General features: G+C 23.9%; 5 protein-coding genes across 9 annotated transcripts in view; 2 read left to right on the top strand and 3 right to left on the bottom strand.

Moving 5' to 3' along the window:
* The window catches only part of LOC129608899 (electrogenic sodium bicarbonate cotransporter 1), a 127,424-nt gene extending 124,183 nt beyond the window's left edge, over positions 1-3,241 (top strand). The window contains exon 14 of one of the 4 annotated variants that reach the window (XM_055520678.1): positions 2,814-3,241. In XM_055520678.1, the coding sequence (XP_055376653.1) occupies positions 2,814-2,906 (93 nt within the window). In that variant the 3' untranslated portion in view covers positions 2,907-3,241. The remainder of the gene's footprint in view (positions 1-2,813) is intronic. The other 3 variants (XM_055520680.1, XM_055520673.1, XM_055520682.1) reach the window with 3 other exon arrangements.
* Positions 3,242-6,569: 3,328 nt separating this feature from the next.
* Positions 6,570-7,763, top strand: LOC129608904 (triosephosphate isomerase). 2 transcript variants are annotated; one of them, XM_055520688.1, is made up of 4 exons: positions 6,570-6,640; positions 6,739-7,006; positions 7,064-7,357; positions 7,412-7,763. In XM_055520688.1, exons 2-4 carry the CDS (start codon positions 6,764-6,766, stop codon positions 7,616-7,618), a joined length of 744 nt encoding a protein of 247 aa, XP_055376663.1. In that variant the 5' UTR covers positions 6,570-6,640; positions 6,739-6,763; the 3' UTR covers positions 7,619-7,763. The 2 variants fall into 2 exon arrangements, with proteins under 2 accessions (XP_055376663.1, XP_055376664.1); XM_055520689.1 differs by having other exon boundaries at positions 6,588-6,683.
* On the bottom strand, positions 7,655-10,578 carry LOC129608902 (elongation factor G, mitochondrial). Its single transcript, XM_055520686.1, has 4 exons — positions 10,406-10,578; positions 8,927-10,322; positions 8,230-8,851; positions 7,655-8,167 (listed from the first exon to the last, which is right to left on the bottom strand). The coding sequence occupies exons 1-4, from the start codon at positions 10,472-10,474 to the stop codon at positions 8,026-8,028; spliced, it is 2,229 nt and encodes a 742-aa protein (XP_055376661.1). The 5' UTR covers positions 10,475-10,578; the 3' UTR covers positions 7,655-8,025.
* A 1,253-nt stretch (positions 10,579-11,831) lies between these two features.
* On the bottom strand, positions 11,832-12,585 carry LOC129608905 (translationally-controlled tumor protein homolog). Its single transcript, XM_055520690.1, has one exon. It carries the CDS (start codon positions 12,482-12,484, stop codon positions 11,966-11,968), a length of 519 nt encoding a protein of 172 aa, XP_055376665.1. The 5' UTR covers positions 12,485-12,585; the 3' UTR covers positions 11,832-11,965.
* A 2,232-nt stretch (positions 12,586-14,817) lies between these two features.
* Positions 14,818-25,575, bottom strand: part of LOC129608903 (frizzled-4) — a 57,517-nt gene continuing 46,759 nt past the window's right edge. Inside the window, exons 2-3 of the mRNA XM_055520687.1 lie at positions 24,387-24,643; positions 14,818-15,632 (exon numbers count right to left, since the gene is read on the bottom strand). Of these exons, the coding sequence (XP_055376662.1) occupies positions 14,872-15,632; positions 24,387-24,643 (1,018 nt within the window). The 3' untranslated portion in view covers positions 14,818-14,871. The remainder of the gene's footprint in view (positions 15,633-24,386; positions 24,644-25,575) is intronic.

The raw sequence follows: 25,575 nt of genomic DNA on the forward strand, positions 1-25,575 counted from the left end.
ATTACTAAAAAAAAAAACGAAAAAAAAACCACCTTTTAATTATCTATATTAAATATATAAATTAAATATTTATAAACAATAATAATATACAATATTATATTACTAATTCATCTCTTCAATTTTATAAAATACATTTTTATTTTTGAATATTTTCGAATCATTAAATTCGGTAGTTTCAATAATCAAAATTGTAGCAATTTTTTTTCTAATTTAAACCCATATAATATGTAAATTGTTAATGAAGTTAATTATAATTAATAATTATTTAATTATTATCTTTTTTCAATTTTTATTTTTCAATAATTTAATAAATATACAAACTTATTTTAATATTCAAATAATATTTGATATAATTGTAATACAATTTAATTTTCAAAAACATACATAAATTTATTTTTTTTATAGTTCTTAAGTATAATATAATTAATTATTAAGGCTTATATAGAAAAAGCACTATAGCTAAAAATTTATAATAGATGTATGTATGAAAAATTAATGACATTTAATACAAAAAATACTAAAAATATGAAAATTCTGGTATTTGTTTTAGAATTATTATTTTACCATTATTTAAAATTAAAACACACTTAAAAGTTATTATTATACTTAAAACAGTTTTCTTTCATTTAACCTATTAAATTTAATAATATGAATTTTAAAATTATCTACCAGCTATTCAAAAAATTAAAATAAAATAAAATTTTTTTTTGTTTTCCTATCCAAATTAATAATGATGAATCTATATGAGATAGATGAGTTACAAATTTTTATACATCTGTATAAGAAAAAAAAAGAAACGAATAAGCTTCCATTTATTTAAAAATGTGAAAAACTTTTTTTTGACAAAAAGAGTATACGCAATATGAGCGTTAAATATTAACGTTTTGAACTCTTATATAGTCAATTGAAAATCTAGTATCTGTACTTTTGTATCTAAATTATAAAAAAGAGTATTTTAGTTTCCTATAGTAACCATAATTATTATTTAATTATAGAAATAGTATTTTTCATCATTTTAATATTTTTGAAGTATTATCAAAAACAAAAAATCGTAAAGTAAGCTATAGAGAAACACATTAATCGCAATACATCTCATATCCTCTTTAATTCATAAGATACTACATATTTTGTTTTTTTATTAAATTATAAAATACATTTTTTTTTTATATATTTTTCTTTGTATATTATAATTAATATCACCCTGTACAATTTAATAGGTATATATAATATATTATATTATTATTTTTAACAAAATTATTTTAGAAACTACATCATGCGATGATAGTATATACGCTTGATTTTATACTTATATACATTATTTTAAATTGAATTAAATTTAAATATACAATTGAAGAATATAAATAATATTATTTGTCTTATAAAAATATGTTTTTTTTTATATGTATTCATATTTTATAATTATTTAAACATTAAATAAAATGCATATATATATATATATATATTATACATACATGCAAAAGGAATGAAAAAGGTATATAAAACATAAATATTATTTTAATATGGTAATTAATTTTTTATTAAATTTTTTTTTTCATGTTTTCTGACTGCCAATGCAAACCAAGAACTTATTTAAAATTAAATTATATTATATTGATTTATATATTATGTACATAAATGTATATTTATATTTATGTATGTGTATGTTTTAATTTTTTTTTGGTTTTTTAAAAACACTGTTTTACAATAAATAATAATTACAATAATAATTATTTATTAATACACGATTGTTTTGAATTAATATTAAAACGAAAATGCTTTGCAATTTAAAAAAGAAATTATTTTGGATTTCTATTGAATCTTTGTTCCATTAACAATTAAATTTTTTTGTTTACATATGTAAATCATTTTCAACAAATATTTCGTAAATACTAAAAATATAATAAACGAAATCTAGAAAATTTGTACGTCAATTTGAAATCAATCTTAAAATAATATTATTATATTCGCTTCAATTCATAAACTTCAGAAAATTTTATTTAAAAATTATAAAAATATTTTCTAATTCTTTGATTTTAATTCTATATTGTTAATTACATACTTACATATGTAAACATTGGTAATATGATTAATCAATAAATCAAACAAAAAAAATTTTAAATTTTTGGAAAAAAATCCAAATAATTAAATTTTGCTTTGCATTTATTTGAAGTGTGCGTATAATAATGTAATTTTTAATTAAATTGAAAAATATAAAAGAAAAATGATTATCTACTAAATAATATTTGTTGTATTTTTTTTTCTCATATTTTATATAAAATTAAAATAAAAATTAATATTTATATTTCATTTCAAAAGCACGTATGTATGTATGTTTTTCTTATTCATTAAAATATCAATTTTTAAAATATTTTTCTTTTACATTTTATTTATTTTTTTTTTTATGTAAACTCTTAATGTAAATGAATTACAAAATCATATATGCATAGCATTTAACCTACATACATAAATTTTGTAAATCGAAAGAATAATTAAAAAAAATCTTTTTTTCACAATTAATTGGATGCGATTATCCTGTTGTTTTTTTTTTTACATATACATACATATATACATTTATATGTACAATCTACATGTTTGTATTTTGCTGTTAGAATCAACACCACAATAAAATTTGAAAAAAATTCAAATATCCCTTGTATATGTAGTGCCTTATTGCAATGAAAATCTCTTAGTTAATAATTATATTAATCAAATTAAAACCAAAATATTAATGTATTTAAACAATAACAAAAAAATCGAAAAATTTCTTTTTTGTCAACTATTTCAAAAAAAAAAACTTTCCTAAAAATTTTCAGAAAAAAACAAACAATAGTAAAGCAAAGGAATTCTGGTGTGGATATAACACTAATAAGAAAGGAATTGGACTCTCAAATGAAACAACAGTGTGAATCTCATGAATCTTTAATTTAATTTAAAATTATTCAAAAAATATATAATAAAATTTTTTAATAATTATTTTAAAAATTGTGTAAATTTTCTTTTATTTATTTATTTTAAGATTAGATTATTTATAATACAAATGTACATAATATACACATAGAATATATAATTATTATATTATGTATTTTAATATTTTTTAATAAAATATCAATATTATAATCGGAATCCACAATTATTTATGAAATTAACAAAACAAAAATAAAACAAAACTAAAAATAAACTAAATTCAATTAATTTGATTTTAATTGTCGTAATAATTATTTCAAATACAAATTATATGATATAAAAACAATTAAAAATTACAATTAAATTAATTAATAAATTGTTATAATAATAACAATTCCGTAAGAAATAAATAAAGTTTTTAAAAACGAAATTTTTTTACACAATTAATATGCGAACGTCATAAGTCTGAAAAAATAAAAATTTTAACAAAATAAAACAAATTAAAAATAATAAGAATTTTATTTTACCATATCAAAAACCAAAAAAAAAAAAAATTAAAATTACTAAATAATATAAATAGCACTAAATTTTAAATTAAAATTTCAAATATTTATTTTTTAAAGCAATTCAAATGTGTTTTCTTATGAAAAATACATAAAAGTAATTACATAATATAAATTATATAAATATTTACTATAAAAATTAAATAAAAAAGAAAATGTGTATACGTGTACAATACACGAGCTTGTAGTGCTAATATTTATAAATGTGCATCTATGTATACCTATATATATACATATATTTAATATATGATAATTTATTAAAATTAAAAATATAAAATAATTTTAATAATTATGTAGGTATTCCCATTTAGAACTTTTATAACTTTTCTATATACTTATATATTTTACAGTTTAATATGACAATCATTCATTAAATAATTTAGAAAATTTATACTAAACATGTTTATTTTTTTTAATTATTATACCTAAAATAATTTTCAAAATCATTTCAGATTCAATAATCATATAATTAATATTAAAAAAAAATTAAATATTTATCCTTTTAATTTTAAATACAAAATACTTGTAATAGAAATTTTTGAATGTAGGCTATTAAAGAAAAGTTCCCATTATTCGGAATCGAATATATGATCGAATTTCTGCTAGTAATAAATACTCGATTCCGAATAAAGGATGGTTTTCTTTTAATACATTAAAAAATTTTTACAATTTCGAAAAAATTTTAACTTTTTCAATAAACATTTTTAATAATAGTAGTAAAATTTTTCCAACAGTTTTAGTATTTAAAATATATATTGTTCATAATTAGGTGTTCCGGATTTCAAAAAAAAATTTCCATAGCATGTACCATAACATATTCTTAGGAAACAATAATTTAAATCGCTGTCTTTTGAAATATAATTAATAATAAATATAAATTGCCTAAAATTTCATATTTTCGCTTTTTAAATAATTTCAACCAATTAGAATAGCAATAGAAAAAATAATATAATAACATCATAATATGCACTATTCTGGAAAAATTGAATTTAGATACTTATACTACTTTAAACAAAATTTAAGATTTTAATAGTCTACTAATTGGTAAAATTAATAAAAATTTTTTAAATTTAAATACCTATATAGTTTATAAATTTTATTTTTAACTCGGTTATATTGTTAAAAATAATATAATATAAAAATATTATAAATTGAACAGGGTGATTCATTACTAATAAAAATATGTATTCATTTAGTCATATTACCTATATACAATATTTAATTTTTTAATTTTTAACATTTTTAATATTTTTACCATGATTTAAAATTATTTTTATATTCATTAATAATTCATATGTATATTATAAAGAAGATGCTATTTACATCTAAAGAAGCTTTCTTGCTCAATCCTCATATTAAATAATAATAATAATTACATAATTACTTACATATTGTATAATGAAAATTAGTTGTATTTTATATACAAAATGTTAATCCAAAATAGAACGTCTATTATTAAATTGTAATCTAAAACAAAAAAAAAATACAAAATAAAAATCTAAAAATTTATAAAAGAAGTCATTTAAATATGCATACATACATACCTACTTAATGTAAATGTAAATTATTATTTAAATTTAAATTAATTTATTATCGCTAATTAAATTAGTCAAGGAAAGAAATTAATTTAAAAAAAAAAAATGAAAAGTGTAATAAAAATATAAAAGGTTCTATATTTAATAATGTAATCATTGTAAACTAGTTTTTAATCTATAAATGTGTTTAAATATTAATTGTTATTGACAATGTAATTATAGTTTTATTTTTATTAATGTATAAATTATTATAATTTCAAAAATATTTTTTAAGTAATTCTGTCAATTTTCTTAGTTTTAATCATTTTAATTTTAAGTATAAAAATAGGTACCATATATACAAAAACCGAATAAAAAATATATAAAAATATTACAACAAAACAATGAACAAGACTTTTTATTGAGACTTTAAGTAAATATTTAATTTGACTTAATTGATTTCAGTGAATTCTCTGATCAAAATATTAAATTATTATTTACTTGCAAATGCTGAAAAATTATAAACAACTAATTATTTACCTAGATATTATACCGATTAGTTACTAGTGATTTGACACGAAGTAATAACTACCAAAATAAATGGCAGGCTATACAGGATTTCTCACGTCTCATGTTACGATAATGAAATCATTAAAAAATTTATTTTATCATAATCAACCATAATATTACAAAAGTAATAAAAACGTTTAAGTAAAACTATTTTCTAAAACATAAAAACAAAAAAAAACTGTCAAAACCCGATGACAAGCGGTTTCATATCAAAAGATTTATTCGGACGTCAAAAGCATAAATTCTCCATTTTCGTTATAAGTATATTTGCTGTTAAATTTTTGAATAGCTAAAACGGCTGACAGAAATGATATTTTGTAATGTCAAGAGTCAACTACCAACTGATTTTTATTCCTCTGACATACATATATGTATAATTGAACATGTTTGATAAAAAACGTTATTACAACTCTTGACAAAAAATCTGTGCTTCATCTTATAATCAAAGTATACGATGAAGCACAGATCAATCAAATCGAATCTAACTTTCTAATAAAGTTCATTATTACATTAGCAGCTTAAAACAGAAACATAAGTGAGAAAAACATGAGAAAAATTTTATTCTAAATCGTTAATGATATTTTGAAATTATTATTAAAATCTTATCAAAAAATTCATGACGTGAGCAAAAGAATCGCAGTACTCTTAAAAGAAACTTCAAATGTAATATCTTTATTTTGAAATGTTTAATATTTTCTTTAAGATTTTTTCTGAGTTTGATGGAGTTGTATATGTAAACATTTCTTGACATCAGGCTTTGTTCAGTTATACAACTAGAAAAATAACTTAAAATATTAACAAATCTTTTCGGATCTTTTATTTACAAATAAAACGACATTTATTTACAAAAAAAAATATATTCAGATCATACAAAATTACTGTCAAATTTACAGCGAACTTTCATTTACGAATTGGCTTCATACAAATTGCACTAATTGATAGCAAATTAGCTCGTCATATCAAAAAGAATGAATATGTCAAATAAAACGTCAGCATATGATATCAAATATGTCAAACGAAGGTCATTGAAAGGTGAGTTAAAATTCCTCCGAGAGTCACATCTAAGAGACCATTGATAAGATTATACAAGTAATTTATCACAAAAATTTATTTTTTAAATCTCAGACCATCAGTAAAGTCAGAAATTTTATTTCTGTTAATTTTGTTTTTCATTACTGTTTTTTTAGCTAAACTTCATTAACTACAATAAAAATGGGTCGTAAATTTTGTGTTGGTGGAAACTGGAAAATGAATGGTGACAAGGCCAGTATTACAGAGTTATGTAAAATTTTATCTGCCGGACCATTAGATCCAAATACTGAAGTTGTAGTTGGATGTCCATCATTATACATCACATTTGCCAAACCACTTCTTCCAGCAACTATTGGAGTAGCTGCTCAAAATTGTTATAAAGTACCTAAAGGTGCTTTTACCGGTGAAATTTCACCAGCTATGGTAAACTTGAATTTTTTCATTACAAATACGGTCAAAGAAACCTATTCAATATTTTAGTTAAAAGATGTTGGTGCAGATTGGGTTATTCTTGGCCATTCAGAACGTCGTGCAATTTTCAAAGAAAGCGATGAGTTAGTAGGAGAAAAAGTTGAACATGCTCTTGCTGAAGGTTTGAAGGTAATCGCATGCATTGGCGAAACCTTGGAAGAACGTGAAGCTGGTAAGACTGAAGAAGTTGTATTCAGACAAACTGGTGTGATTGCCAAGTATGTTAAAGATTGGACAAATGTTGTGTTAGCATATGAACCAGTTTGGGCTATTGGTACAGGAAAAACAGCAACACCACAACAGGTAATATTTTAAGCTGTAATACTTTTCGGAAAAATAACTCAATAACAATTTTAGGCACAAGAAGTCCACGCCGCACTCAGAAAATGGTTGGCAGAAAAAGTCTCAAAAGATGTTTCTGATAATTTAAGAATACAATATGGTGGCTCTGTAACAGCTGCCAATTGTAAAGAATTAGCATCTCAACCTGACATTGATGGTTTCTTAGTAGGAGGAGCATCACTAAAACCAGAATTTGTTCAAATTGTTAATGCTAAACAGTAAAAACTTGAACCTTATATGTATTTATTTTTTAAAAAAAAAAATTACTCATAATAATTTTACCTGACCATAAAATGTTTTCGTTAAAATTTAAATTCAGTTTATATTTGGAAAGACTAAATAAAGTGTTATAAAATTTCTAAATTTAGCCACCTTTTTACATGCATGCACATTACATACTCTCAATGCCTTGAATAAAATACATATTTAATTTTGAAAGGCAAAACTAAGATCAACATTTTTGTTTATTTTAAATAAAATAAGTTAAAATAAAAAAAAAATTTAATTTCGATTTGTTTAATTTACTTTTATAGATGTAACTTATTGTTCAAAATTTATCACAGTGGTATAAAACTGATTATAAGAAATTCTAAAATTTAGACTTAAATATTATAATCATAAACTATTTATTAATTTTTCTTTTTCTTCTTTTCTTCCGTCAACCCTTGTGATTCTTGATATTCTCTAATCAAGCGATCTTGAATGTCCGGTAGGCATGGTGAATATCGGCTATATTCCATTGAGAATTCTCCTTTACCTTGCGTACTCGATCTGAAATATAGATAAGTTAAATTGATTTTCCATTTTATTTTTGTTTTACCGAAAGCACCCACCTTAATTCTCCAGCATATCCAAACATGTCGTTCAATGGAACTTCAGCATAAACTGTAAACCAACCATCTGCACCATCGGTTCCAGTAATAATTCCATGCCTTTTATTTAACTGACCAATAACTGTGCCTTGATATTCTTCGGGAGCAGTAACTTCAACAAACATTATTGGTTCCAAAATTTGCCAAGATCCTGCTTGAAAAACTTCTTTTACAGCACCATGTGTAGCTAACATAAAAGCCAGTTCACTGGAATCTACTATGTGATGACCACCATCTTGAAGTCTAAATTTAATTCCTGATAATTTATTTCCAGTCAATAGCCCTTTCTCGGCCATTTCTCGAAAACCCTTCTCAACACCAGGGACGAATTGCTTGGGAACATTAGTTCCCATAGTTTCGTCAGAAAATTCTAGTAAAGTGTTTTTGTTTGGAGGTAGGGGTTCCATAATACCAATAATTCGAGCATATTGCCCCTGACCACCAGATTGTTTCTTGTGCAAGTAATCAAATTCACAAGGAGCAACTAAAGTTTCTCGAAAAGCTACTTTTGGTTTCCCTAAAATAACCGCACATCCATATTCGCGTTCCATACGTTGAGCATAAATTTCTAAATGCAATTCACCTGAAAACGGAAAAATAAGATTTTTCATCATATTTGGCATCATTATTTACATATATTGATTTGCACAACCCTTACCCATTCCGGAAACTAGTGTCTCCTTAATGTCTGGATCATATTCGAATCTAAACGTAGGATCTTCTTTTGTGAAACGAGCAATAGCTTTTGCAAAATTATCACGATCTTTGGAATTACTGGGTTTAATTGACATGGAAACAACTGGTTCAGGTACAAACATTGATTCCATTGTTAATTGTAGTTTAGGATCTGTCACAAATGTATCACCGCTCGCACAATCAACCCCAAAAAGCGCAAATATGTCTCCTGCAAATACTTCATTTACATCTTCCATTTGATTAGAATGTAAACGTACAAGGCGAGCCACTCTCACTTTTTTTAAAGTTCTTGCGTTGTAAATGGTATCTCCCTTTTTGAGCATTCCCTGATAACAACGTAAATAAGTAAGTTGTCCAAACCTGCCAGCTTCCAATTTAAATGCAAGTGACATAAAAGGGCTTTTACCATCTCGTGCTGGATTCAAATTAACTTTCTCTATTTCATCTGCTGTTTTTTCTAATAAACCATAATTAGTTACTTCTCCTGGATTTGGTAAATAATCTAATACGGCGTCCAATAAGGGTTGAACACCCTTATTTTTTAAAGCTGTACCCACTAGCACTGGTGTGAAAGTACGCTTAATGCAGGTTCGCCTAATTGCCGCTTTTATATCGTTTTCTGTTAAACCTTTTTCTTCCAAAAACAATTCTCCAAAAGTTTCATCAACGTTAGATAAATGTTCGATTAGCTCTTGTCGCCGATCTTTTGATTCTGCTTCCATGCCCTTTGGTATTTGGTCATACTTAAGCTCTGTACCTAACATTCCTTCGAAATAAATCGCTTTTTCAGAAATTAAATCTACAATTCCTTTGCAATTGTTTTCTGTTCCTATAGGAATTTGAATGAATGCAGCATTATGATTTAGTTTTGATCTCATTTGGGATAATACGCGGTAAGGATTTGCTCCTTGCCTATCTAATTTATTAATAAAAGCTAAACAAGGTACGCTATAGCGTTTCATTTGTCTATTTACAGTAAGTGTTTGACTTTGAACACCACCGACAGAACACAGTACCAAAATTGCTCCATCTAATACCCGAAGAGCTCTCTCAACCTCTACTGTAAAATCCACATGTCCTGGAGTATCAATAATATTAATATTATGATCTTTCCATATAGTGTATGTTGCAGCCGATTGAATTGTTATACCCCGTTGCCTTTCTAATTCCATCGAATCCATTGTTGCACCAACATTATCTTTACCTTTAACCTCGTGCATTTCTGCAATTCTACCGGTATAAAACAATATACGTTCTGTAAGAGTTGTTTTTCCACTATCGATATGGGCAGATATTCCTATATTTCTTATTTTTTCAATAGGCTTATGTTCCGCAAACTTGGTATGAGATGAGAATGCCTGAAAAGACCAATATACTTTTTATCATCTTAAACATATGTATGTATCTTACATAATGGATTATACTCATCTTAAACACTTACATATTTGATATTTCGTAATGGAATTGAATTGAAAATATTTCTGCCACGGATTATTGAATAAATTGTCATTTTAATAAGTAAATTTTTATTAAGGTACAAGAAAAAAGTGAGAAGAATTTGAATCTAAATTAAACTAAACTTTAGTCAATTAAACTATTTTTGACAGATAGCTGCACGAGGATACCGAGGATTAAGAATTAATCGAAAAATCTAAATGTCAGGGGCTAGAGTATCACAATTTGTCAAACGAGTGTGAAATATTCGATACTCGTTCGTGGCCAAAAATTTATTCTAAATTCCTAATAAGGGAATGTTATGTAGTACGGTATGTATGGTACAGTTCCATGATATTGTTTAATCTTCTTTCCAGATTGATTTTTGAACAACATACATATTAGTGATTTGACTCAACTCCCATAACTCAATTAGGATTTATTTGATGACATATTTTATAAAAATTTTAGATTGCAATGAGCATTCAACAAATCTTTCATTCTACAAAATTCTTTCATTTAACTTTTAATTTTTCTTAGAAATCATAGTATTAATTGACAAGGGTTAAGTTAAAAATCAGGGAAGATGCTTGTTTGGTGTTGTGACACTAAACGTTAAAAGGATTTTAATATTCAAACATGCTGAATAGCATTCAAACATGTTCATTCATAATTGTGTGTGTAGGCCGTAATCTATTTATTATATTTCGCACCTGAAGCAAACACCAAAAGTTTCACTAACAGATTCCCTCATTCCTCATTTTAGTTATCAAATTTTAAGTTGCATAAATTTGTTTTTCTGGTAAAGGTTGCGTAGAGTATTGGAAAGCTTTACGTTATCACAGAAATAAAATCTAGATCATCTAAACTATTGATGCATTAGAATGCAATATGTACGTATGCAAAATTTTCTTTCAGATATACTCGTTTTCACATACTAAACTCACATAAGTATGGAATTATATATGTATGTATGTATATAAACGAGCATTCTCGTAGCAACAGCATCAAATTCAACACATAATTTCATATACTCGTTTTCATGTACATATGTATATGCATTACAAGTACTAAATACTCAAATCGCGTTGGTTAAACAAGAATCTATCCAAACTTAAAAACTAAGCCATTAGAATGGGTAATTATTTTTAATGAATTACAAAGAACCAATTCTACTGCAATATTGACGTAATTTAGATAAAACTGTTTTTATAGGTCAGTGAACTAATTCTTGCAATCTTCTTGCAGTAGGTTAAGGTAAAGATATGTATATACATTTGTGCGGTATGTATGTATGTATATACATGAAATTTTTTCATGAGTCATACACTTTTGTATAAAGATTATTGGGTCATTAAAATCATTACAGTTTCAAAGACAACCAAACCCAACTTCTTCAAAACTAATAAAAATATATTAACAAATAAGACGAATTTGGATACAAAATGAAATGATCGTTTTTAATATAAATTTTTAGAACAAAATATAATATTGGTAAATACAGTATTTTATTTAGACAATTAGTTTACAGCATAAATTATGTGGTGCTTAAATGATTATGTAGCAATTAGCATTTTTCTTCTTCTAAGCCGTGTTTGAAGAACATGAATACAGGTACACTTTTACCATCAATTTCTCTATATTCACACATAGCTACCATTGCGTCGCAGTCCATTGATTCACCAGTAAAAAATTGCAAATCCTTAAATCTGCCAAGAATATCCTTCATTACTTTATTCATGTTAGATTTGAATGAGTCAACTTGGTCTGGAGATTTCTCTTCCAATTTTGAAATTAATTTTTTCATATAATCTTTAAGATAGAGTGTAAATGCTTTTTTATCTCCAAATGCAAACGATTCTTGTAGACGATGATTTAAAACGATATCTACTCCTGATTCTGTTGCCTCATCTGTACCTTCATCCGCTTCTTCAGCAGAGGGGTTTGCCCCAGTTAAGACAATATCGTCCAAACGCCTCGACACTACTCTCCCATATACTTCATAAAGGACATCATCGATCAACTTCATTTTATATGTATCTGAGAACATTTCATCCCCAGAGATAAGATCCTTGTAAATAATCATTTTGAACAAATAATTTCGATATTTGTAGACACCACAAAATTAAAATTGCTAACGCGACGACAATGGCTACCAGAAAGGACACGAGGCGGAAAAGAAGAAAAGAAAATATCTAAAAGAATGACATTTGATTCTGAAATTGACATTCCGTTGACATTAGAGTGACATTCGCTTAATCGAGCCGACTAAGATTAGTTGCAATACAAATATCTAGGGTTGTATAACAAATGGAAAGTACCAATGTTTTCCATCAGAGGTCGCGTTTTACTTAAAAACTTAGTTTAAAATATAAATATTCCAATATATTAAATAAAAACTTAATGATAATCAGTAAAACTGATTGATCACATTGCATATTGTGTGATATCGTTGCATCAAGCATATTAAGATCCTAAACTAAATTTGTAATGTATTTATTATGTATGAACTTAATTAACTTTATATGCTCTGGGTGGATTTTTTAGAAAAAAATATTAGAAATATTTATTATAAACACAAACCTACAAATTGTTGTCCACAATAAAATTTCGAAAATTTTTACGATTTATTAGTTTATCGAATAGACAGGTTCGGAATAATTTTCAATCAAACTATTGTAAACACAAACCACAATCAATATTTAATTTAATAAAAATTGAACAAACAACGCGCCATCTATCCATGAGGAGGAAAAAGTTTTTTTTTCGTAACGCAAAAATATCTTTTAGCCAACAGAGGTCTCTTGAAAATATTAAAACTCTGTTTAAGTTTGTGTTAATGTTGAAAAATATAATAAATTTTTTTTTATAAAATTTTGATTTATTGCTTCTACTTTTCATTAACTAATTTAAAGTATTTAATATGGCTTAAATATGTTAGCATAAATCATTTTAATATTAATATGGTAAAATATGTATTATTATTAAAAAATTTTCAAAAATCTATTGAAACCAATTGTTTCGAAATGGAATTTTTGAATAAGTGCAAAATATAACGCCATCTTCAAGCTAATAGGGGCGAACAAACATATTGTCCTCGTTAAATAATTAAAACCCGTTTGTATTAAATTTTTTTCTTAATTTTGGGATTATTTTCGTTGCAATGAAAGTTGTTTTCAAAAATTATTTAAAAATTAAATATTTTTAAATGGCTTACATTGTTGAGCAAAATAAAAATCAGGCGAAAAGATTATTAATTACGGATATTTTACTATCAGTTTAAGATATATACATACCTAATTTGGAACCTCATTAATAATTGAACAACTATATAAAAAAAAGTTAGGAAAACTCGTAAATTCGAATTTTTTAAATATTCAAAAAAGCGAAAATTCAACCCCAATACAAAATATTTAAATTCTAATATAAAAATACAAGATTCCTTTTTATTTCCTAATATTTTACAATATTTTAAGAAAAATTAAAAAAGTTTTAATTTTTTTTTTTTATTTATTTTTAATTTTATTTCGAATATTAATGTAATATCACAAAATAAAAGTGTATTTTAAAAATTAAATTTACAATTTAAAATTTTTATGCATTTTCTTTTTATAGCAGTATGTATGGTATATGTATATATTAAGTAGTAAACATACAAAATATACGCAGATATACATTAAAATTTGTGTGTGATTGTATGTATGTATATTTATGATACTTTTTTTAATAATTTAATTAATAATTCTGTTAATAAGATAAAAAGTGCGATTGTACTATTTTTACTTAATATATTTTTTTGCAATTTCCAAATTAACAATCATTTATGTAAATTCAAAAAAAAAAATTGTGATTGCCAATAAATTGATATTATTTTTAATTATTATGTAAATACATAAAGTATGTAATATTAACTACAAAATAGATTTAGAAATATTTTTTAGTTGTTCATTAAATGGCACTGGTGCTCTTATTTTTAAATACCTACACACAATTATATTAATTTTTGTTTTTTTGTTTTTAAAGTAAAAGTAATAAATAATTATCCAAAATAAAAAATATTTTTACAACATATATTCATATTTATAAATTTAAAATCACTAGATACTAAAAGGAAATCAATTTAAAATTAAAATCAATTGATAATCTTTACAAGATAACAGTTTTTATGCATAATAGTAAGTTTTAAAAAATTTTTTTATATAAGCTATTTAAATTAACCAATACATACATAATTATATATAATATGATATTTTAATATTACAACATATACAATAAATGCGCTTAAAAGAAATTATCACAAATAACTTAAAATAAAAATTAAGACAATTTTGTAATCTTATTTTATATATTAATCCTGAATAAATTTATATATACATAAATATATAATAAATATGTATGTATAAATTTACACAGTTATGTATAACACGTACATATATATATGTATATATGCTAAAGAAATGTATAACTAGAATTTTACAAAACTGTTTCATTTCCATAATGACTTAAATTTTGTGAAAATTTATAATTTCCATTTGATCTTGTTTTATTACGTGCCGGTGGATGTGGTAATGCCATTTGTGGATATTTTCTTGTTGATGGATATCTAATTGGTATTTTATCAGATGTCATTATTGTTGCCGATTGACATACTGTTTGATATGATGCTGTACTATATGCTGTTGATGATGGATATTTTGATGTTGGTGTCTGTTTATATTTTGGACCAAAACGTGTTTTATATAATGTTGAAATACGTGGACCAAGTACCCATGCTGATGATATAACACCTAATAATAATTCCATAAATGCACGTGTCATAAATGACCACATTGATGCTTTTATTGGTAATGTTGGTTCATTACTTGGTTCTGGTAAATTTAACCATATATCACTATTTGCAAATTCATATATTACTGAAATTAATAATAATGCACTTGGTATACAATAAATAAATAGAAATTGTCCAACACCATTCATATCAATTGCCATACACGATGATGACGATAATGATGATGGTGATGATGATGATGGAACTGATGATGATGATAATGGTAAAATATTTGAATGATTTGTATTTGTTGATGATGTTATTGGACCAGTTAATGTTTTATTACGACGATAAACTAAATAACCAGCAAATAAATTAACAGATCCAAAAATCCAATAACAAAATAATGGTGTCGCAACTAATAATCGTAATGCTTTATCAGATTGATTACCAACATAACAGGTACCTGTAATATAAATATAATAGAAAATATATAAATTATTTTTAAATTAATAATTAAATAACTATGTATATATAATTAATATTGTAAAATTAATAAATTTTTATGAATAGCTGATATGAGAATACAATTTCGAAAATTTTGACCAAAGAAAATATAGGTTGAGAACAAAGAAGAAGAGTGAAATAAATAACGTTATTATAAGTTTAAATTAATGTCAAAGATTCTAAATGTCAATAGTAAATAAAGCGAAAAATCGTTTTACAGTATTGCCAGTTTGTATTAATTGGAAATCAATTGAATTTCAATTTAAAAGCATAATTAATTAATTTATAGATATCGTTGTAGTATAGATGTTATATCATACTATAGAAATAAATAAAGTTGAAGAATTAAGGTAATATTAAAAAATTTTTTTTTTAACATTGAAGTACATACAATTACTCCATACCATCTACATACAATTTTTACAGCATTTATAATGCAATCTAATAAAACAACCTCAATATGTTTTAATTAAAATATTTTTCTTTTTTTAATAAAAGGAATAAAAAAGAGTAATTCTTACACAGTTAATTAAAGTGCGTTATGAATTCTCAATTTAATTAGATTTTTTTTTCTCTTTTAAATCTTGTACTAATTATTAAAATGCGTGTTTTTTTTCACTTCTCATTTTAAAAGGATACCAGTTGAATATAAAAAACTTTTTGTTATTATTCATTCATTCACTACCCTAATTTTACTTTTTAATGCCATAATAATTTCAGAATTCTTACATTTTAAAAATTATTTCCTTTTTTTGATTGGAATGCTTTTTGTATGCTTTTGCACGCATTGATATTATATAAGAATGTTTTTATGTGTACGATTTCATACCTTTCAGAATTATATAATGAATACGATAATATAGGGAGACCACAATGTTAATATGTAAATATAAGTAGGCATATAAATTCCATTAGAATAAGTATACATTACATGTAAATAAGTATATACACACGTTATTATTTAAATGTAAAATATGTAACTCCCATTTGTTACATAACTGTTTGGTATGTATAAGAATATTGTTTTAAATTATGAATGGCACTCTTTATCAAAAGTTCAAGTAGATTCTTTAAAAAAAAAATTGTTTATTTTTTTTTATTTGATGGAATTCATGGTTTGATAATAAAAACGCAAGGAAAATATATTTCTTCAATTATTTTATTCTGTTTACTTTTTGTTTTGTTTTTTTTTGAAATTCTGTTACAAAACATTAAACCAGAAAAGAAAAAAAATTGCATTTCTGAGTTTTGCTCAAGTTGAAATGCAATTATTCGTGGATTTATGTAGGGAGCCCTCTTTCTTTTTTTTTGTTAAGAATATGAATGCATGAATGCAATCCAATGCTTGCTTACACATAAGAAAAAAAAATTTGTGTATGAGTTATTTTCATAAAGGATCCAAAGTTACTGTGGAAATTTATGTATGTTTTATTTATTGTAAATGTGTTGTTTGTGTAAATATTGTAAGAATGAAGTATTTGATTTTCTATCAAAATTCATTTTATTAACCGCGCGCATTATGCGATTATAAAATTTTGTTTCTTAAACTCTATTTTTAATACCACATTGAATTTGTTGGTTTATATGGTAAATTAAAATTTATAAAAAAAAATGACAAAGGCCAAAATATAAAAGTCTTTTTTCATATTAAAAAAAAAAAATAGATTTTTCTTAATAAATATTTGCGAATTTTGTATTTACTTAAATGCATAGTATGTATATGTATGTATCTAGTGTAATAATACACCGATTATTAAAAGATTCTATTAAAATATTTGACGAATGTTTGGTGCCAACATTTTTAAAATAAATATAAATGAGAAGCACAATAGATGGCCCTTAAAATGTTTTTTTTTGCAATAAATGTCAATGTCAAAATTTTGCAACCTTAAAAACTTTGCACTTTCAAAAAAATTTCAACAACCCGTTTTTACACTTTTTACACAACACAGGCAGTATTAACTTAAACTAAGAACCTCAAGGGGTTTTTGATTAATTTTGAAAAATTTAGATTTTTGGAAATAAATTTTCCAAATCAAGTTTTTTTTTTTAAAATCACAAATGCAGTTGTCAAATTTTTTTTTTTAAATTTTTATAAAAAAAAAATTTTATTTTCATTTTGATTTTTAAATAAATTTTATATGACGATGAAATTTAATGAAATATGATATTTTCTTTCAAGTATCTTGTAAGAAAAAAAACCAATTTATTAATGATGGTGAACAATGAACATATGTTGTAATCACATAAATTATAATTATACAAACAAACATACATATATACATAATTTTGATTTTAAAAAAAAATTCTTTAATGATTTTATTAATTCACCCATTTAAAAATTAATCATCAGAGAATGAATTAATTATCAATATGAAAAAAAAATAAGCAAATATATATATATGGAAATACTAAATGAAATATTTAAAAACTAATTTCAAGCTTAATTTAAATACTCCACAAAATCATTAATTTTTAATTAAAAAATTATAAATATTTGGTCTAAGTAATTAAATAAAAATTTCATAAGATTATAAAAAATGTTGTATATCACTTTAATGTATTTATTAAAAGAAATATTATATCCGTTCTCCCCCGTTCATTAATTTCCATTGAAATTTAACAATGTCAATTGAGTACTGAGCTTAAGTTTAAATGTTAAAGTGATTCGGTTTTCAATTTAGTGCTAGTATGGCGGTATGACGCCATGGCAGTCACGTTCACGGCAGTCATACTATACATTATACCATTCAGTTTGTACAAATATTACAGAACTATCGATATATGATATGTTACGATAATTTTGCAACGATATATCGAAAACATTGATCAATAGTTCTCCAACACTAGTCGAAATTCAAAAAACTATAACAAAAAACTACAATATTTGATACGATTATAATTTTCATGAAGCTACCATCAACCTAATTTTCACTACCACTAAAATAAAGTAATAATGTTTATAATTTATGTACAAATGTCAAAAATTGACTCAATTCCCAAACGGACAGTTCTGCTGTTTACTTTTTAACAAATTTTTTAATTAATTTTTCGTTTATATTTTAATAATTAAATTTGATATTAATAAAGTTTTTTTCCTTTTTTTTTAATTTTGAACGTAATTTAATCTTATTTTGAATTTTGAGAATAAAAGGAAAGGATTTTCAAGGAAAAATTTAAACTATATTTTGTTTTTTTTTAAAACAAAAATATCAAATTACTTGAGTTTATACACAAATTTTATAAGGTCCGAAGAACACTTAAAGACAGGAAGAAGACAAATTTGTTTTTTTTTTATGCTTTTTTACGGTAAAAATATAAGATTTAAGTTTATATGGCTGGAAAAGTAAATGAAGCAAAAAACAAAAGAAAAATAGTCGTGTTTGTTTAGGTACATGCTATACACACACAGTGTGCATAAACATATAATTAAACAATTTGCAATCAATTCATAATTACATGTATACTTACTATTATATATGTTTCTTAAACACATATGTATATACGATTTCGAGGTTGGCGTTAATGAAATTAAATATATTTTGTTCAATTAATGTTATACCAAATTGTCCTTGAAGACAATATGTCATTCCGGATTTGTAGAAAATTTGATTCTTTGTAGGTATTTATGTCTTATGTGAATTGAAATAGTTTTAAATTTTTGAAATATTCAAATTTATTTTAAAATGTAATATAGATGTTTTAAAAATTATTACTAAAAATTATTTCAGTTACGTTCAATGTCAACTCAATGTTACATAATTTTGAAGAACTAAAACAATAAATGTATTGGGTTGGAGAGAACAGCACTTGGTATAGATTTTTGGGCGGTTTGAACACTTCGACATCAAGCAATAAGGACGAAAAAGTACTACTTTGAGACTGTAACATAAAGACACAACAAATAATTTGCATTGTCTTTTGAAAAGGTGGCTAGATATCAGCAAAATATACAGGCCCTGAAAGGTAATTGAATATTAAAGAAGAAATGAAAGAGGTATCTGAATGTATTGCCAGAAAAAAAATTGTATATTGAGTGTATAAATATTGTGTATATACATGCCATGGTTCACAATCACATGGAGAAAACGATAATAAAAAGACATGTCCCATTGAAGTAATGTCCAAAACCAGAGAGCTAAATTGGAGTTGAAATTTGAAGTTCTTGATTTTTGTTTTTTAATTATATAACAATATTGTAAATTAATGATTTTTTCATTAATTATACAATTATGAATTTCATTATTATTTTGGCATATAGTCATTGACTTGTGCAGACAAACACTTTTTTTTTGTAAATTGTTAAAAGAATCCTTAAAAAATTTTTTAATTTTTACATAAATACTTTGTTTTTTTCTATGGTGTTATGTTAAGCTTGAGCCAGACGACAATTTTAATCGGATTTTCATTCTTCTATGTTTTTATTCGCAAATATGTACATATGTATATGGTTGGTGTAGGAGTTATTTAAGTTTAATTTTACTTTTTGTATTGTAGTGTTTCATTTCATTTGTAAAGTATTAAGAATTTAAAGTTGTAAAAATTATTCATTTGTTAAATAAATTTATATAGAGTAGATATTATTAAAATATTAATTTTCACATGTGTACTAAATAATCAAAATAGTTACGCATGGAAGTCTTAACATATTCGACAAATGGTTTATCTAGGGAAATTTATAGCGTATATGTGACTTAATAAATAAAATACTCTTATATTTCAATTGCATTATACAATTTCGAGAATGTTTTTTGTAAAAAAATTTAGTTTGAAATTGTTTTAATTCATATTATAGGAATACAATCTATGTATTGTGCTAGGTGTTTCCAAAGTGTTCTAAATGAATTCTGTATATAAACTCTTGATATACATTAATAAATATTAGAGTGGTCTTCTAGGCTCAAGAATACTTTCAAATTCTTATGTCAGCATTTCTTTAACATACGAATTTTAACGCACTTAGGCACTTTTAGTTTCATGTGAAGAAGATATTTTTTTTCTGTTCTAGTTTGCCTAAAACAAATTTTTGGTTGTTATCGTACCAAATAAAATGTCTTGTATTTTATTAAATCTTAGTACTTGAATTTATTCATGTAAACGTAATTTAATATGAAGTCTACGTTTTCATATTGAAATTATTCTTATTTTGTTCGAGAATTACCGAATTTATTCAAATATTTAATTGTAATTTTTTGCAAAAAAAAATCAAATACAAAATGTTTTTGAGCCTTTTATATTATTAGGTTAATTTTCTTAAATAAAAATTTATTCGACTGATTTATGTGTAACATACTGACCTGTTTCTTTTTCTGGTGAATATACATATATGTATGTTTTCACATTTTATTTACTTAATATTCATATTCAAAATACTATACTTTATTTTTTGTAAATAATTTCAATTACTTTCATATATAAGTAAAATTACACTATAAAATTGTACATATATGTATACATATATATTTAATAAATATCTTGGGGTAAATTAATCAAGGGGTTTAAGAATATACAATTTGAAAGTGTTCCTTTCATAATACTATAGAAATAATGTTCCATTTACATGTTATATTTTTGTTGTAAATTGTTATTCTAAATTGTTCCACTTTATTCGATTCCTTAAAAATAAATTTATGCAATTCAACTATAAACTAAAAACAGGATAAAATTATTTATAAGTATACCTAGGCTTACATAAAATATTTAACTTATTCATCAATATCAAGTATAGTAGTAAAATAATAGTAAAATGACGATTATATATAAAATGAAGATCGTGTTTAAGTGTAATTTTCAAAATGAATACATTAAAACATATCAGCAAAATAAAGTACATAGTGGTGGAATTTCTAAACTAAACGGAATTAAGGTGACAATAAAAAACTAATGTGACATCATTTAATCAGTTACATCTACTTACATATATATGCACATTCCTCCTTTACAAATAAATGAATGATATTTGAAAAAAAATAGAGAGTTGCGTTAACAAAACTAATAATCCCGATTTTTTCAAAAAACATTAATTTTTTCATATACTTTACGGTAAAAAAAAAACAGAAAATTGGAAAATTTGGAAAAGGAAAATTCATTTAATAGCAATATATAGTATTTGGTTTTTTGTGTGTAGAAACAGCAGATGGAAAATATGTAAATAAAATAAATAAGATATGGGGGGCTATCAAATATTATTTTTGTCACGGAATTTTGTTTTATTTTTTAAATATATAGGTCAGAAAATAAGATGCATAATATCATTTCCCGTTACTATAACGTTATAAAAAACCACTAATATTTAATGTTAAACAAGATTTTTGAACGATTTTAAATTCTGCCCAAAAATTTGTTAAACAATTTGTAGACATTTTACAATACAAATAATTTGAGTGCACGGTTTAATAGTTTGATTCCTATAAGTATAACTAAAAATTTTGTAATATATAGGTACTCGTATCTATTTTGTAAAAAAAAAAAATTCAAATTTTTAGTATTTTGGTTTACAGGAACTTTATAAAATTTTATTAAACAATTTTTTTAAACATAGCTTTTTAACATAATTTTAAAAACCGTACAAAAATTTTAATTTAAAATTTGTTTGCCAGAACGCAACTTATTCTCTGACCACTTGACTAAGTTCGGAATTTTCTAAAACAATTGAAAACCTAACAACTTAAAGCAAAACTTACTGGAAATTTCATAGAAAATTTCTTGCAAATACAATATATTATTGCTAAAAGTTCTAAGAAATTTCTGTCATAGATTTTATGTATATTTTGGTACTCGTATAACGAAATATTATTGTAATTGAATCAATCAACATTCTCACTAAAACAACAATTTTAAGCCCTTTTTGTCATCAGTCAAAAATACCTGAAAAAATGAACTAAGAAATTGTTTTAAGAAAAAACTTCAACCAGACAAAGAGCTATTCGAAAATTACCGCGTCAGTCATTCTTGGAATGTATACATTTACTATTTTGAGAGACTAACAGTTATTATAGATAAGTCGGGAAAAATTTCGACGGTGAAACGGGATTGTTCTGATTTTTAGAAACCTGTTAAAATGGTACTTGTAAATGTTTTTTGTTATACTAAAAATGGTCGCGGTGGCGGGAACCATTTTAATAACTTTTGTTTTGTCACCATTGTTGACAGTAACGTGTCGGGCCTTTTTTGACTGACATGATGGTGAAAATGTTAAAAATAAAACGACTTCTGAGTCAGAAATTAATTAAAAGTATGTAGTATATGTGTATGTTTACATAAAAATTTTACAATCTCTCTTTCTTCTTCTTATCAACTAAAATAGAGAATTGTTTCCTTCACACAGTTTTTATGCCCTTCACATTCAATTATTATTTTCCTCTCTTTTATAATCTATTAATTTTTATTATTTGTGGAAAAGGATTTGATATTTCATTAGATAAAAAATTTTGTTTTTAATTTATTCATAATTTATATTTAAAATCCAAGTTTATATATACTTATTTTTTTAGAAGACCAACCTTAATATTTTTTTATTACAAAATAGAAAATCAATTAAGGATCGCTCAATATTTTTTAAAGGACATTTTTATGTTATAATATTTTAGATTACGGAAATTTCTGTGTATTGAGAAAATAAAAACAGGAATGGGGATTTCTGACACCAGGGTTACAGTGTAACGCGATCATGTATATGTAAGAATGCCCAAAAAAAATAGCTCGAAGTCCACCCAGCAGTAAAATAAATAGCAGTATATTGTGCCACATAAATACTCAACAGCGGTTTAAAATCATTTTGTTAAACTGCCTTGCTTTCATAGAATTGGCAAACATATTGGCATATCTACCACGTTATTTTTTACCAGTATTGTGTTGATAAAAATCTGTAATATTTCAATCTGTGTGTGAGTGTGGATCTCTTATTTCTGACATTATCCTCGCTACTGTATTACCATAATACTAAATATATTTAGTAATATTAGACATTTACAAGCCTAATTGGGTAATAATACAGTATTACTACTACAATTACCATATTAGTTGCAAGGTAAATTATCTCTTTTAAGAAAATACACTTAAATAAAGAGCAATAATATCCTGCAACAAAATTTTTGTTTACAGAATATTTTTCATAATATAAAACAATTTCTCGCTTTTAACCCTTTAATGTTATTGTTTAATTTAATTTTTTAATTTTTTTTTTATATAATCCAGATAATTTAATTATTTTTGTTTTTTTGACAAAATAAACACAAATCTATAATAATGTTGTTTGCTGCCGTATTTGTATACTTGTTGCAATTAAATTTATTTCAGAAATAATTAATTTTCAAAATGCTTGTTTTTTCTTTAAAATATTTTGAAAAATTATACATACATGCATTTCAAAAGATCAAATATTATTTGCTTATTGCATTATTTGTAATTTTGTTACATTATTCAAAGATCAAGGGATGGGCAACCATTTATATTAAATAAATATTAATTAAATATCTTGTAATACCTCCATAATGTTAAATATAAGAATAAAAAATGTAAATTGAGTTATGTATATGTACATAACATACTATATGTTTATGTTTAAATAATTTAATATACATTATTTTCCTAAAAAATATTTTGTAATCACACAGTAGGATAAAAGGTACCTACATATACCATATGTAGTATAGCTCCAAAATTATGTATGGAATTTTTTTTTTTTGAAAAGAAAATAAAATTATATGCTTACCTAATAATTCATCGGCATCAACTAATCTTGTTACTAAAACAGCTCCAGTTTGTAATGCTGGTAAACCCCATGCAGCCAATTGTGCTAAATTACTAAAAGTTTCCTTATTTCTGATATTTTTCTTATTAGTAATAGTACCATTATTTATTTTATTATTAACATTATTATTTGTATTGGTAGCATTGACTACTGGTTCATTAGAATCTAAACGTGAACTCCGTATACCACGATGCCATTTCAAACATAATATAGACCACCTATAACAAGAGAAAACAAAAACAAAAAAAAATAAATAAATAAACAAGAATCTTATTTAAATTTCTTTTCTAAATTTTATTCTTTTTTTTTTTGAAAAATGTAAACAAAATTATTACTTTTTCTTATTACTATTTTTTTTTACAAGTTCAGTACGAAAACAAAAAATCAATGTTTTTTAAATAATTCATGTACATTTGTACTTATAAGTATGTAATTGCATACATACATTCTCGCATATTGTGTATATTAAAGGGTAAACATACACGCATATTTCAACGAACGTAGTATGATTCCAATTAAGATTTTAAATATTTGAAAATATCACATACATACATACATGTATAACATATATATATATATATGCTTACCTAAGTATATTATGTATATAATATCAAATGTTTCTAATACACGAAAATATGGGGATAAAAAAATAAGATAAAATAAAACGATTAGTTTACTTTAACCAAAATAAGAAAAAGCTAAGAAAATAAGAAAATTTTAAACAAAAATTTAAAATAAATCAACATTAACATAGATCTTAAACACTAATAAAGAAGACAAAAAAAAAAAAACATTAATAAGAAAATAAAATCAACCGCGATATAAAACATATTATAAAAATATATATTTACGTTTACAAAAAAAAAACATACATAGGTTCCTATACGTGTACCCATGAATCATTTTGAATTTGCCATAAATTTCTAAATGGCGGCGCATACCTAACCGAAAACATAAACAGTTTTATCAAATAAAACAAAAATAAAATAAAAATATATTTAAGAGAATTTTACAGTACTATACAAAATTGCAATCAAAAATCTTAGTAAAAATTAATTATGCGCCCGAAAGTATGCAAAAATTATACTGTTTTTCGATATCGTACACTTAAAGTGTGAAAATATTTTGTTTTTAAAAATATTTGAAATAA

The sequence above is a fragment of the Condylostylus longicornis genome, unplaced genomic scaffold (assembly GCF_029603195.1).
Source record: "Condylostylus longicornis isolate FDR11 unplaced genomic scaffold, ASM2960319v2 ptg000037l, whole genome shotgun sequence".
Taxonomy (NCBI): domain Eukaryota; kingdom Metazoa; phylum Arthropoda; class Insecta; order Diptera; family Dolichopodidae; genus Condylostylus; species Condylostylus longicornis.